This window comes from Diadema antillarum, unplaced genomic scaffold (genome assembly GCF_040938485.1).
Source record: "Diadema antillarum isolate AM-2024a unplaced genomic scaffold, OU_Dant_1.0 seq00000182_RagTag, whole genome shotgun sequence".
NCBI classification, from domain to species: domain Eukaryota; kingdom Metazoa; phylum Echinodermata; class Echinoidea; order Diadematoida; family Diadematidae; genus Diadema; species Diadema antillarum.
The window spans coordinates 710213-725370 of NW_027271249.1; the positions used below are offsets into that span (position 1 = coordinate 710213).

The 15158-nt window shown below is 37.3% G+C and overlaps 1 protein-coding gene across 1 annotated transcript; it reads left to right on the plus strand.

The window, feature by feature from the left end:
* Window positions 1-5159: 5159 nt before the first annotated feature.
* LOC139728475 (echinoidin-like) lies at window positions 5160-10673 on the plus strand. The gene is made up of 3 exons (XM_071639414.1): window positions 5160-5323; window positions 6384-6552; window positions 10018-10673. Exons 1-3 carry the CDS (start codon window positions 5199-5201, stop codon window positions 10246-10248), a joined length of 525 nt encoding a protein of 174 aa, XP_071495515.1. The 5' UTR covers window positions 5160-5198; the 3' UTR covers window positions 10249-10673.
* The last annotated feature ends 4485 nt before the right edge of the window (window positions 10674-15158 follow it).

Here is a 15158-nt window from a genome sequence, read left to right on the forward strand (position 1 = left end):
CCCATGTCTTTTGTTAAACATTTCAGTACTTTTAGCAATGATGGACAGATGAGGTCATCTGAAGAATATCGGTTTGGAAGGATTTTTTGTAGGCGTTCCCAAGTAATCTAAAGAAAAATGGAAGAAAAATCGTAAAAAAAATATATGGAATGTTTCTAGATATTCGTTTCACCACAAAAGTGATGTTGAGGGTATCATAAATCAACACAAATCAACATGCATTTGGATTTCAGGGTCTCTTAAATATATCTAGTGAGATTGTGATTCTGATGTAGTGGGGGGGGGGGGGCTTAGTCCATAGTAGGGCCTACCCTGTTGAGGCGCGGCGACGGCGAAAGCATGACTGCAATAGCGGATACGTAGTATGGGGCCAGGTCTAATTCGTAGATGGATCGCAGGACACGGGATGGAACTAATGATTCAGAGATCTATCTAGGGGGAGTACATCAAATTCATTTACCGCACTTATTTCTAAAGAGTGAAATTTTGTATGATGTGATGTACCCATCTAAATCCATTAAAAACGCCACGACCATTAACGAGACCTTAAGAAGACTATTACATGTACTATAGCATGCCAATTGACGAAACATTTACATGGTTTGAATTTGAATTTCCCTGCTAGGATATCAGCATTATATATTCGTTGAGTTTGAGAGAAAAGCAACAACAAAGGAGTGTAAGTCTAAAAATCTCCTATGATACAAAATTTCGAATAAATCAATAACTATTAGTATTCACGCGTATGATACTTTCTGCTTAATAAATCATAGCGCCGTACAGACATGACAGAGAAAAGTGGTTGTAAATCAAAGGACACTAGAATAATGATAACGATATAGAGTAAAAGTCCTGGTCGGGTATCATTCTTCGTAACATACTTAATACAAATAACGACACTTCCTGCTTTCATCATATCATAGCGCCATACATTGGAACACAGTCGTAAATCATAATCATGTCATCAAGACGAGGATAGTGATAAATGGTTTCATTCGCCATAAATGATAACAGATGATACTTCTTCCTAAATCATATCTCAGCGCCATACAAAGGAACACAGATATCATAATGACATCAGATAGGCCTAATAACAAATAAAGAATTCAAGCCCGGTATTAGTCTTCATTATACCTATGATACTTCCTGCCGAGTCCATATCATAGCGCCATCCGGGAACACAGTTGTAAATCACAATCAGAAAATAGTGGTTCCACTCTCCACAATACATTGAATATGATACTTCGCGCTCGAACAAAGAAACACAGAATGACTCATCATGATATCAGATAATGATGGTTGCAGTCTTCATGCTGGTACACCGAGTATGATCTCTCAATCATAGTATACCACATACAGGGAAACATGGCCGTAAATCATATTGACGTTAGATAATAACAAACTAGATATACTGCTAATACTGCTCTGGTATCATCTCAAAAACATCCTACTTCTTTTATGCTCCTAATGTACATGTCAGAGTCAGATTGCTTGGTCTAAATTGATTGACAGGTGTTTTTCATAAACATGCTTTTATACCTGTGTTAAAGGAACTACAATATGTATGATATCTATCTATCTATCTATCTATCTATCTATATATATATATATATATATATATATATATATATATATATATATATAGAGAGAGAGAGAGAGAGAGAGAGAGAGAGAGAGAGAGTGCGAGAAGGGGTCTCGACCATTTTACAGCACCAGTGCAGCTCCTTCATTATTATTCAGTGCGAGAAGAAGAGCAAGCTAGTGATCAACGTGCGTGTTTATAGCCGAGCTTTCGGTCTCATTAGGACCTTCATCAGGGCTGTAACGATACAAAAATGACTCACTCGTATGGCTACACTGATAAATATATACATATATATATATATACATAGTACACTAATATAAATCTAACTGGCGTGAGTCTATCGAATGACTATGTAATAACTCAATCCGTAATTGTATCAAACTAGACATTTTTATGTTGTCGACGTTGTTGATATGTTGATATGTTGATACTATTACAGTCTTATGTTATACAACACACAATATGAAGATATGGAATTGGTGTTTTTGTTATATACCTTCATCTCAATTAATAACACGAGTTTGATATGAAATGTATTCAATAATATGCAATTGATTATGTAAATTATTATTGTATTCTGATATACAATTACGGATTGATTGATTACATAGTCATTATAGACTCACGCCAGTTAGATTTATATTAGTGTATAGTATATATTCATATATGAAGAGTTTGTTCGCAAAAACCGATAAGTCCATATTTGCTAAATGGAGATATTTGCGATTAAAGGTCAAGAAAAATAACGAGAATAATAAGAAAATTTTTGCTTCTTTTGATCATAACTTCAAAAGTGTACCTTTATATGGAATGACCAATATATCATTTTAAAGGTATTATTCTGTACTATATGACAGAGACAATACTTCAAAATCTTCAAATATGGACTTATCGGTTTTTGCGAACAAACTCTTCATATATTTATCAGTGTAGCCATACGAGTGAGTCATTTTTGTATCGTTACAGCCAAGATGAAGGTCCTAATGAGACCGAAAGCTCGGCAATAGACACGCACGTTGATCACTAGCTACGTCCACGATTGCTCTTCTTCTCGCACTGTATACAAGATGTATATACACGTGTATATAACACTCAGCAAAAAAAAGTAACTTCCCCCTAGCATTTTTGGACATATCTCAAAAAGTGTTTCACCAATTATCATAATTCAAACTGGAATGGATAGGGAATTTCATTACTCAAAATATGAGTGGCATATCATTGCCACCAGATATTATCATTGGTGTAAAAAAACGCATTCTATGTCAAAATGCATGGGAAAAAAGTTGCACTTCAGGCTATATGAAGCATATTATATACATTCCTATGTAAATTAGCAAATGACCTTTTTAAATTGTGCAATTCTCAGGAATTTCTTCAGGTACAATGTGCTTCCCTATTAAAGATGTTATGCATACTTTTTAAACAATAGCCTTTTCAATATGAAAAGTTGGTAGAAGCCATGTGATTTGTAATCCCAATCTGGGTTGATCACATTAATGTGCCTATGGTCATTTTGCATCATGCGCTCAAGTTGTAGATCAGTTTGTTGAGGGAAATGGCATCGAACGTATGGAGTGGCCTGCAAGATAGCCTGACTGTAATTCAGAAGAGAATCTTTGGGATATCATTAAGTGAAAAGCGAGCAAGAATGGCAATGATTTGCCATTCATGTTATGAGTAATAAAATTCCTTATCCATTTCCGTTTGAATTATGAAAATCGGTAAAATACTTTTTGAGATATATCCAAAAATGCTAGGGGGGAACTTACTTTTTTTGCTGAGTGTATTATATATAATTGTATATATTATGTGCATGCTGTCTTGTGATGAGTTATGATTACCGCAATATGTCTATTACAATAATATTATATAATCATAAAATATTCTATGGCCAAATGAAAATTTTAATTAGTGTCATATATCTTATAATAACATTTCTATTTTTTAGACTAACTATCCTTTTCATTATCTTAAAACCCGTGCATCACCAAAACCAACAAAAAAAAAATCAAACATTCGATTTTATGTGAGGACTCTAAATACTAGTAAGTGAAATGGGACAGCCTTGTTACTCTTAAGCTTTATATATTTTCTGGAAGAACCATTCTTCTTCTACATAATTCTTACCTTTGGGATCATAAAACGAATGGGAAATCACATTTTTGCAATTTTTCTGGAACTTTTTGTGTGTGTGTGTGCAATAAAGTGATAAGTTATAAACCTTAAAGGTCCATTTTCATTTTTGAAAACTCTTTAAACACTCTTCACTTTCAACTCTATAGTAACTTTTGAAAGAATGTTGCTACTGTTTTGAAAGTTGGTATTGTGATAGTCATGGAGAGAGTGTGCTAATAGTGTGCAAAATTTTAGCTCAATCTTATGATCCTTTCATTGTGGTTGTTTTACAGTTTCAATTCCTGTGTTTTTTGTTCAATTTACTGCACAGAGCATACTAGTAAGTAGGGTTGGGTAAGATTAGACACTGTACTTGAATAGACCAAAAACTTTAGAGGCTCTTTTCTGTAGAATATTTTCTTAGTATCAAACTCTTCTCCAGAGTGTATACTTTCTTTCTATCATCTAAATAGGTTAGGAAAGTCCATTTGAATTGGGACATGAATCATTTCAAAGCTTAGAGCCTGATTTTTCAGAATCTATCCTTACCTGAAAATCCATATCTAGCGACTATTTGTTGGTTTTGATTGTGATGCAAGATCACATAATTATATTAATATGTAATATTTAGCTCTTATTAACAGATTACATTACCTGTACCAACAAAGTATTACTTTGCAAGATGTATCGGAGTAATCTGAAGAAGGATATAAAAATACTATTTAGAATATATGACACATATTTAGATATTCTTTTGGCTACCCGAAATTCCTTTAAGTAGATAATGTTTAATTTTTCTTTTTGAATATGTGCTATATGTGCTTGTCTGTGATGTGAATAGAATAAACCTTGGGTTTCTCATTATTTTTTTTACACACGTCAGAGAGGTGTTTTTATTGGCACTTTGTCAATTGGACTACTCATTATTACTAATATCATCATTACTATGGTTACAAATTAGTACTGTAGCAATGATTGACAGATGACATCAGTAACAGAATATAATTTTGAAAGTTTTTTTTTCTTTTTTAGATGTATCGAAGTAATCTGAAGACAAATGGCAAAAATATTGGCACATATTTGGATATCCACTTCGTCACGTAAAGCCTCAGGATATCATGAAACAATATAAGCTAATATACATTTGAACTGCGAAGTTCCTGTAAGTAGATACTTTCTTTTATTTTTGAATATGTGGGTGTCTGTGATGTGAATAGAAAATAGAAAACTAATGACATATATTAAAAGGTGAGTTGAGATGATGCCTTGGATTTCTCATGATTTCTTTTCTTCATCCGCGTCAAAGCGCTGTTTTTGATTGGCACTTCGTCAAGTGGATAAAACGTGATACATGAGAACTAGGCCCATATCAGATAAGTCACACCCCGCTATACTTTGGCATGGGCGAAATCGTATAAATATGGGTTATTTCTGCGGGAGAAAGACACAACGTGACGGTTCATCACCAAACTTGTGTTTCTCCAAGCCCGACATCGTGATGGCTACTCCAAAGTTCGCTACCACTCTCTTCATCGTGCTCTTTGCCGGAATGCTCACCGGGCCGAGAGGGGCAGAGGCCGCCTGCCCATCTGGCTGGAGGGCCTACGGTCGCTTCTGCTACAAGTAAGAGTAAACAGTAGCCTACTCATCTAAGTTCAATAATATTTTTGAATGTATACAGGTATAACCAATGTACAGTAAACCAATATTTTGAGTGCGTGATGTTTCTTTTTTCCTTCTATCCCTCTTCTTCACTTCCTGATCCATTCGTAACATTGTTATTTTGATGTCTTTGAAAAGGGAATGAAACCCGAATAAACATACATGGCTTTATAACAATGTAGCAATATAAGTAGAACACATCAACGAAAGTTTGAGATAACTCAGAAACTCTTGTCAAAAGTTGAATTTGTACGGTTTCTGAGTAGGAATTCTCCTTTAAACATCTCAGAGTTAACATCGCTTTGTGTATTGTATAAATGTCCGTTGCTGTTGTTGTTGTGGTGGTGGTAGTGGTGGATGACACCTCCAACGTGTAACCACATGCAATTTCTTTATATTATCTTCTCTCATCGCTACATTATCAGTGTTGCTGTGATCACAAGTCTACTACAGAACCACCAACCCCCAACCCCCCCCCCAAACAAAAGGAAACAAAGTTAGAAATCTCATACAGTAGTTAACATCTCCTTTATAATTGTGCATTATATTATTCTTTTTTGTTGTTGTTCTGCTGGGTACCAGCGAAGCGTAACCACATGCAATTTGCTTAGAATTATCTTCTCTCCTCGTTATATAGGCCTATCAATGTTGCTGTGATCACAAACCAACAGCAGAACACACACACACATACACACACACACACAAAGAAAACAAAAGAAGCAAAGAAAACAGATGTGGTGTAATTATGCACTGCTGAAAGCTATATATTTACGACTTGTTGAAATTTTGAAAGATAGTCGCCTCATCGACAATTACTAAGTCAGGATACATGTATTTTGATTTCGACAAACATGACAAATAGGTATCATTACCTCCACTCCCTTCAGTTGTTCATCGCTTACAAATGCGACTAGTGTTTTGGTGGCTGTTGCCTGTTTCCTTCCCTGTTCTTTTAATCGACTCACTTACATTGTATATAGATTCATGGTATCTTTTTTTTTTTTTAAATCGTGAATGCCAGGTACTTCAACCAACATTTGTCCTGGAACGGCGCCGAAAACCGCTGCAAGACATTCAGGCCGCTCAACAGAGCAACCTGCCCATGTGCCACTGCTCACCTGGCGTCCATCCATTCCCAGGGGGAACAAAACTTTGTGTACAACTACTTCAAGTCTCAATGTGGGCTGGGGGTAAGAATATTTTTCACAAAGAATGGAACTTCTAATAGGCTAAGTCAAAGCTATATACATGTAATACTCGGCAGGGCCTTAACAATCATCTTCCACCATTTTGAAATTTGCTTGCTTACACTGGAAAAGATCTACCAAGCAATTTGTCTGTCTGGCACGACTTGCCAGAAAGTTTGTGGTAGGCCTACTTCGAGATCAAAGAGTGTGAAATAATAAAAGTCGGTATGATACTTATTACCGCAAGCGCCCTCCCCCGTTCAGTAGTGAGAGTATAGAACGCTGCTACACTGCAAAAACATAGGTGTTAGATTTAATACCATGGGTGTCAAATCTAACATAGATCAAGTGTCAATAGAGGACCACACCCACAGGTGTAGAAAGTATGTTGTGATGGTGTGCACTTGGCACTCCGTGGTGTTAATTTGACAGTGTAGGTGGTGATATTTTTTGACACTGCGCTGGTGTTAATCTGTGTTGATTTGATATTGCTGTTATTAATGCCAATGGTATAACACTAATCCAGCTTCTATAGGAGACCATCAACAGGTGTTACTGCGTTGTAAACGTGTTCACACCGTTTTTTCAAAAATCAAATACTTTATCGGAAAATTCTTGATTGTCTCGTTGAGGTTCAAAATGAACAAGGAGAACATTAAGTAAAAACTATTCAAAAAACAATTTCATAGTTTGAAATGACACCTAGAGGTGCTAATCTAACACTATAAATGAGCACCGGAAAATTGACACAAGCTCGGTGTTAAACACCTGACTTTTTGCAGTATAGTATGTGATGATCAAATCGTGTCCTAGCAGTAGGCCTACCATAGCATTCAATCGGTCTTGAGGAAACTGCGCGCGTATAAGAAGTGTGTGAACCCCCCCCCTCCCAAAAAAAAAAAAGAAAAAAAAATGCCATGATAACACGATAGCCGTTGAGTAATGACGAAAATGAGAAATCCTAACGAAAAGTTCACCGGAAGTACTACAGTGTCTGAGCTTACCCGATCGTGGCTGCTACGGAATATTTCGCATTTGAAAACATTCCGTAGCAGCCACGATCGGGTAAGCTCAGACACTGTAGTATTTCCAGTGAACTTTAGGCCGTGTCACACCTTTCCGGGCAAGCTACGCGGGCTTGTTGCGAGTAGGGATTTTCCATCACGCAGGAGAATTTTCTACGGGCGGACAAGAATGTTTGCGAGTTTCGCACTTGTGCCTTTCCTGCTAGATGCGTGCCACTTACCTTCTACTTGCGTGTATTCCGTGTGATCTGCGTGAGAGCTTTGAAACCGGCCGTTTTCTGTTACTAGTGACTTGCGGGTACTGCGCAGTACCTACGTTGGGGTAGCCTGCGAGGTGCTGCCGGTAAGAGTCTCTTACTGGTGTTCTGCGTGTACCTCAGCGGGCGAACCCCTGTGACTCACTCGGAACAAGATTTGAGCATGCTCAAGGCTTTGTCATATCGTATTTGGGGAAGGCTTGCGGGTTGACTTACGGGGAAACAAATTTGCTACCCGGCATACCCGGAGCTCTCCGCAGTCGTTCCCACCTGATAGGTACCTAGCGCGAATCTCGCCCGTAGTTGCCCGGAGATGCGCACGCAAGTCTGATTTACCCGCAGCCAAGTTTTGAGCACGACCAAAACTTTATCCGGGTGAGTCACGGGGATTACCAGCAGAGGTCCACGCAGAACGCCAGTAGGAGGCCCTTAGCGGCAGCACCTCGCAGGCAACTCCTACCTACGTACTTCGCAGTCCTCGTATGCGGCCAAGGTAATGACATTCTGTGGGCCTTCTGCCATTCCTTCAGAGGAATTCCTTCACTGAGTTGTCAGCCCCCACGCGCCTGGCACGCAGGTCACACAGAATATCCGCAAGTAGAAATTAAGTGGAACGCGTCCAGCAAGTAAGACACATGCACTGACTCGCCCAAATCCTTGTCAGCCCTCAGAAATTGTCCGGTATGCTGGAAAATCCCCACACGCAACAACCCCGGGTAGCCTGCCCGGAAAGGTATGACAGGGCCTAAACATGGTTGCGGGTCAAAAGGATTTGCGTGCAACTACGAGTGAGATACGTGCTAGGTACTGTCATGTGCGGGTCATCTGCGGGGACCTCCGGGTAGTAAAAAATGTTCTTCGCAAGTCGCACGCAAGGCTTGCCCGGAAAGGTGTGACACGGCCTTATTTCGCATTTTCGTCATTACTCAACGGCTCAACGGTCGTGTTATTACGGCATGTTTTTGGTTTTTTTCACACACTTCTTATACATAATACATTTCTATAGATTAGTAGGTTAGAGTAAAAATAGACAGTTCTGCAAGCACGCGAGAACTGCTTAGGTATTAAGTTGTCAAACCCTATATAGAAACCACATTTCTGTTGTTTGGTCTTTCATATTCACTATTCACTAATCAAGTACTTCATGGAAAGATGAATCTTTTTAACGTAATTATGCTATTTTTTTGTTGTTGTTGTTGTTTGGGTTACAGAGATGTTTTTTTCAAAAGCCCCGTAATCGCTACATTTAAATGTGATTCTTGAATTTGCAACATTTATATATATATATACAGAATGTACTAAAAAAAAAAGGTAATCAAACTTTGGAGGGCTACAATTCTATAATTATCAGCTATGGAGAGCGCAATGTTGGTTGTGAGGAAAGGTTAACTCTTCCTCTTTCAATTGATACCTAATGTTGACAAATGTCGTGCATGACTGAGCACATGAACTTTAAATACAACGATAACAAATTGCACTTTTTCCAAGTTTGCGTGTTGCATGGAAGAGATCTGTCAATGAAAGTGGTCAAATACGCCAGCCTGTACAAATGCAGGTTTATGTTTAGGATTTGTGTTTAGGGTTTCTTCTACATGGTCCATATCCTTAAACATGGCCACCTGTCCGATAACTTGGTCTCTCACACAGAGGCCAACCCACACAGTCCATTTTCTCTGTTAATATTCAAAACACAGTTCGCAGCGACAAACCATGTCTTGAATATGAGGAGAGAAAAATGGATAATGGTTTACCCTTTATGGGAAGAACCAAGTTACCAACAACATGGCAATGTCAAAGGTTTGTATGAACCATAAAAGATTAAAAGAAACCCTAGACACGAACTTGCAGTAGTGCAGGCTGGCCTGATGATTTGACCACTTTCAACGACAGATCTCCCCCATGCAGTGAGACATGCATTGTTCCTTCACAATAACACGCAAACTTGGAAAAAATGCAATTTGTCATTGTTGTTTTTAAAGTTCATATGCTCAGTCGTCCATGACATCTGTCAACATAATTAGGTATCAACGGAAAGAGGAAGAGTTCCCCTTTCCTCACAACCTACATTGCGCTCTCCATAGGTGACTATTATAAAATTGTAGCCCTCCAAAGTTGCATTATCTTTTTTCTTTTAATGTTACGCACCGTAAAAAATGCACAATGTCCACATTGCCCTCACTCGACAGCAAAGTGCAATGATGTGGCTAGGACTGAATGACATTCGGAGGGAGGGCACCATGGAATGGAGTGACGGAACGCCCCTCAATTTCAGAGCCTGGAAGCCGAGCCAGCCGGACAACTATCAGGGTCGCGAAGACTGCGTGCACATGAATCGGTACGGGAGTGACGCGAGATGGAACGATCTCCCTTGCACCGGCAACCAGGTTCGCCACTTCATGTGTAAAATGAATGCCTAAAGAAATATCGTCGCGCTACCCAAAAGCTCCCTGCATGTACCTTTATGACGTCATGCTGGGGCTGAATCATATCGTCTGACAACCAAACAGAACGACTTTGACAACAAGTTAATGTGTAGTATTTAGTGCAAACAGGAACAATGTGTCCTTTTTTTTCTTTTAGGTTGAGGGGTATACAATTGAAGAGTTTTATTGCAATGCGAGCTAAATCCATTTCTGTTAAGTTGAGATATTTCTGGTTAACGCTGCTAAAAAGCAACGAAAACAATAAGAACATACAGGATATTTTTAATCATAACTTCAAAAATATTGATTGTTGTGTTACAAGTGAGGTATTGCTGGAAAGCTTTAATTTTGCTCTAACTGATGATGGACTTACTTTGAAATGTTTAATAAATGGGGCTTAGCCAATTTTCCAATAAAACTCTTCAATCTTAGTACTTATCTTCTTTGTCCCTGTCTGGAAGGGACAACAAGAGGAAATGTCCGCGAGCTTTTTTTTTTTAAATAGTTTGCTTCTCTTCACAACCTTTAAAGACTTCATGTTACGTTAGACTTAAACATTCAATCCAAATCGATCAATTTTGTTTTTCTTTTAGATTTTCTGGGTTTCAGGTCATTGATTATAACACAAGATAACAAATTTGAAAGCCTATGCACCGTAATTTTTGTGCTCGTGTCTGTGCAGTGTCAATGAGCCCTTGTGCCTTTATCCAAAACTTTTACAAATAAATTTGCTCTTATACTGTGCTTGTTGTCTATGCCGTTTCCTTTCGTTCTTTCGTTTCGTTGTATTTCATTTCAAACACATACACTGTATGATTATAACATTTGAATATACATACTGTATATTAATGTTCTACGTCAGTGTACGTGTACGTCGTAATCTCTGGAATGAAATGATTCTGTCGGTCCTAGTCCGCACTGCGGTGAATGGAATACTTTGATTTTGTATCTGAATATTTCACAAAGTGAAATTGAATTGTAGCTAAAGAAGTATAATAAACTCGTCAGAAAATAATATAGAGTAAGTCAGAGAGAGTGAAGAATGAATGGAACCACACGACGACCTAATAAAGAAGCTTATTAATTCACTTGAAGTTGAATTTGGATATCAAAAAAAAAAAAGCTTCCTGAGCTTTTAAGTATCAATAATCTCTCGAATATCAATTAAATTTCATGAAAGTATCAATAATTTGGAGTGAGAAATGCTTTAATACTCTTTCTCCTTTGTACTCGTTAGTGTAGTCATTCTAGACTGTGTTTTTGAAACGCAAAGAAACCAAAAAAGAAAGAAAGACAGAAAATATGCCAATGTGTTCCTAAGAAAGAAGAGAAAGAATGCAAGAAGTTCTAGTCATTTATCTGTGAGGCTCTCCTTGTAGCTGCCATCTTGTCCTTTACATGACTGTGTGTGTGCGCGCTGTGTGTATAAAGTTAGAGTGTTTAAATTGATTTGTATTTTGTTTTTGCTATCTGTATTGCACTTCAGTAATCATATCCAATGTAATCATGAGAAATGTGTCAACTTCATTCAGTTACGTGTTTGACCAATACATACTTGTACAAAGTACAAAAATGTATAGAAAACCAAATCACAAACTGCAAAAGCTGCATCATTCTCGGGGAGAGAAAACAGGTATACTCAAAATTAATCTTGTAAATCATCATTGAAAAAAAAATGATATGAGTAAAAATCTTGATTTTGTAACCCCCTCCCCCCCCCCCCACCCCCCCCCCCCCCCCCCCCACCGCACGCACACACTAATAAAGGGATGGTATTGTATTAGTTGAGACCTGGCTTCAAGTTTCTTACTTCTGTTTGTGAGATAATGAGAAACTTCTTAAGAAATATGACAGGGCATGTACTTCCAAAAGAAATTCAGCGTTTATTTGACGAAAATTGGTGTTGAAATGGCTGAGATATACAAAACAAAGTGATACTAATAAAAGGTGGACCCACCTTTGATTGGGATCGCTTTGTTTTACTTTGTTTTTGGATATGTCAACCATTTCATAGCTGATTGTCATCAAGTAAACTTCGAATTCCTCCTTATAGAATGGTATGCTCTGTAACATTTCATAAACAGTTTCTTATAGTACCTCGCAAAAAGTTAAAACCTCAATCTCCGTCTCCACCAATACTGTACCATCCCTTACACCATACATCTTCTAATTAAAGCACACATCCAAATATAGATGTGCATGCACTCATATACTTCCACACACTGGCACAAACACACACACACTCATACGCGTGTATGGTGGAAACCGAGGACCTGTTTTACCAATAAGAATTTTACCACATAACCGAGGACCTGTGTGTCAGTAGGAGTCTTGTAAACCGAGGATTCATTCGTATACATGTATTACCATCCAACCGAGGACTTTTTACAATAATGCTAGTGGAGGACCTACAAACATGTAACCCTACGTGCAAAAGCATGCAAAAGCAGACCGTTTGGAATGGTCTATGTATACGTACCGAGGACGTCCTCGGTTTAAATGTAAAGCTCGTATGTGCGTCCTTGTTTTACACCATGGGTAAGTGCACACACACACACACACACACGCGCGCACACACACACGCACACACACACACATACACACACACACACACACATACACACACAATCAGCTCACTCTCCCAGTCCTCGTGCATGTCTCAGTTCTTACTCACCTGTAAGCAATCAAATAAACCTGACCTATGTGTAATTGCAATCTTTCATAATATGGTTCATCATGCAATATGGCAATAATGGTGAAAGTGATTGACTATTTCCTGTCAAATGAAATATTAAGTGAAAAAAACCCCAAAAAGTCTTCCTGTTGAAGCACCCTATTATACTCACCATGCTTGCCCTCCAGGAATGACTTGTTATATATTTCAATTAACAAATGCATTATTTTAAAAATGTGTTACATCCCTCGATCTTATTACCTGGTAGGATAAGCCTGTATAAATTATCTTCCTAACACGCATTTGCCTATTCTGCATAATTAAGTTTCTGGATAATCGGTGATAACATAGCTTCCAAACAATCTTGCACTTTCATAGAAGACTTTTGTGGAAAGTGCTCCTTGAAGAAGGTTAAACAGTAATTTCCTGAGCTTTAAGATAAAAGTTGTGAAATAGTCTTCGGAAACTTTGGCGAAAAAAAAAATCACATAATATATAATGTATCTCGTACGTCTGAATTATGCAACTGTGGCAAAGTAAGGAATAACTACTCATAGATCACATAGACTCACAAAACCTAACTGCTTTGATGTAATTTCATCGAAATGTGATCGTTAACCTATTGATAAGCCGAGCTAGATGCCCGCGACCACGATCAATTAGAGCTCTTCAAACGTTCATCACAAATTCAAACAAATTCAATTTTTTCTCTGCGTAATCCCGCATTTTGAATCTGTACAATTAGTCGCTTTTTTTCCTTCACAATAATGCCAAAATAAGTTATAAACATTTTTTTTTTCAGAAGGCTGTCTTTATACAACGATAAGAAAGAGAAATTACACATACACAAACACAAACACACACGTACACAAACACGTACATACATTTAACATGAAGACAAATTATCTATGGTTGTGTAAAGTAGAGCTTGAAGAAAGTACAAGACGGATACTAATTCATCGTAATGGGAGCAAATAATCTTGCAAGAAAATAAAATGAGTAACATACGCCAACTTTCAAATGCATCCACTCTTGAAGTCAAAGCATAAATTTCTCGGGGCTGCATTTAATTATTTATTACACGACAGAAATATGATATCGCACTGCGGTAAAGGCAGGTATATATCATACTTTAGCTGTGCGCTTAGATTGTCGTTGTGTTTGTTTGTATGTTTTCGTTTGCTTTGTTTTGTTTTTGTTTTAACAGGTATCCGTCTATTTTCATCACTCAAATTCCTAAAAAATACGCAAGCTCATTCCATCAATGTTAAACTCCCTAATAATGAAGTTATACCATCGCATGATCAGACAAATCAACACGTCATTATATCGCTTGCTTACAATTGGTTAACCTGTTTCATTCCCCCTCAACTCTTTTTTGTTGTCAAATTTTGACTTACTTTTAATCTATGATGTATGCTTTGTGTGCCAATAGCTGTTATTGTTCTTGAACATTTTATACTATGTGGTATACAGGGTGCTGCAATTAGGATTTTTTTTTTTGGATAAACTGTTCCAGGGTTAAATCTATATGAAGGATCTATTCGTTAGAAAAAAATACTGATTTGTTTGCAAATAAAAGGCAAATAATTGTAAAATCGTGGATCTTTCCAATAAATTTCATACAATATCGTGATACATCTAATCAAATATTTAGAGTTTGATAAAGATACAACATTCATGGTTTACCACTTTTGCATGGATTAATAACGTACATGTTTCTCTCAAAAGGCAATGATGTATCATTCCAAATCTTTATTACAAACCCCGGAAATATAGTATTGCATGTGTTTTACCTCAGGGATCAATCCTGGGATCATTGTTGCTTCCTGTATAGGTCAATGATAATGAATTCCTTCAGCACTCTTAATTTTTTCACTGGATTAATTTGCGGTTGACACATTTTTTTCTTACTCATATAAGGATTTTGAAATACTTTACACAAGAAAACTTGACAAAATTTCTCAATGGAATCTCCCTGTTTCTTTATATAAACCAATAATATCACTGATTGTAATTTGTGTTAATAAGGGATAACATCTATTTAATCTAAAATCCACTAAACCCATTTACAAAAGACTCCAATTTAACTCAACTTGGCAAAAGGCACAGAACAGTCATCATACAACAATGTACAATCGTCTATATAAAATAATGGGAATTCACTTTGAACACCAAGTTAAAAATTTCCCTTAACTTTTTTTCACGATATTTTTAGTGTACCATATGT

Bases quoted from the DNA above. Each gene is read 5' to 3' on its own strand.
- LOC139728475 (XM_071639414.1), top strand. From the start codon at position 5,199: ATGGCTACTCCAAAGTTCGCTACCACTCTCTTCATCGTGCTCTTTGCC. The intron at 5,324-6,383 runs GTAAGAGTAAAC...CGTGAATGCCAG, and splicing joins TACGGTCGCTTCTGCTACAA to GTACTTCAACCAACATTTGT. The intron at 6,553-10,017 runs GTAAGAATATTT...CTCACTCGACAG, and splicing joins AGTCTCAATGTGGGCTGGGG to CAAAGTGCAATGATGTGGCT.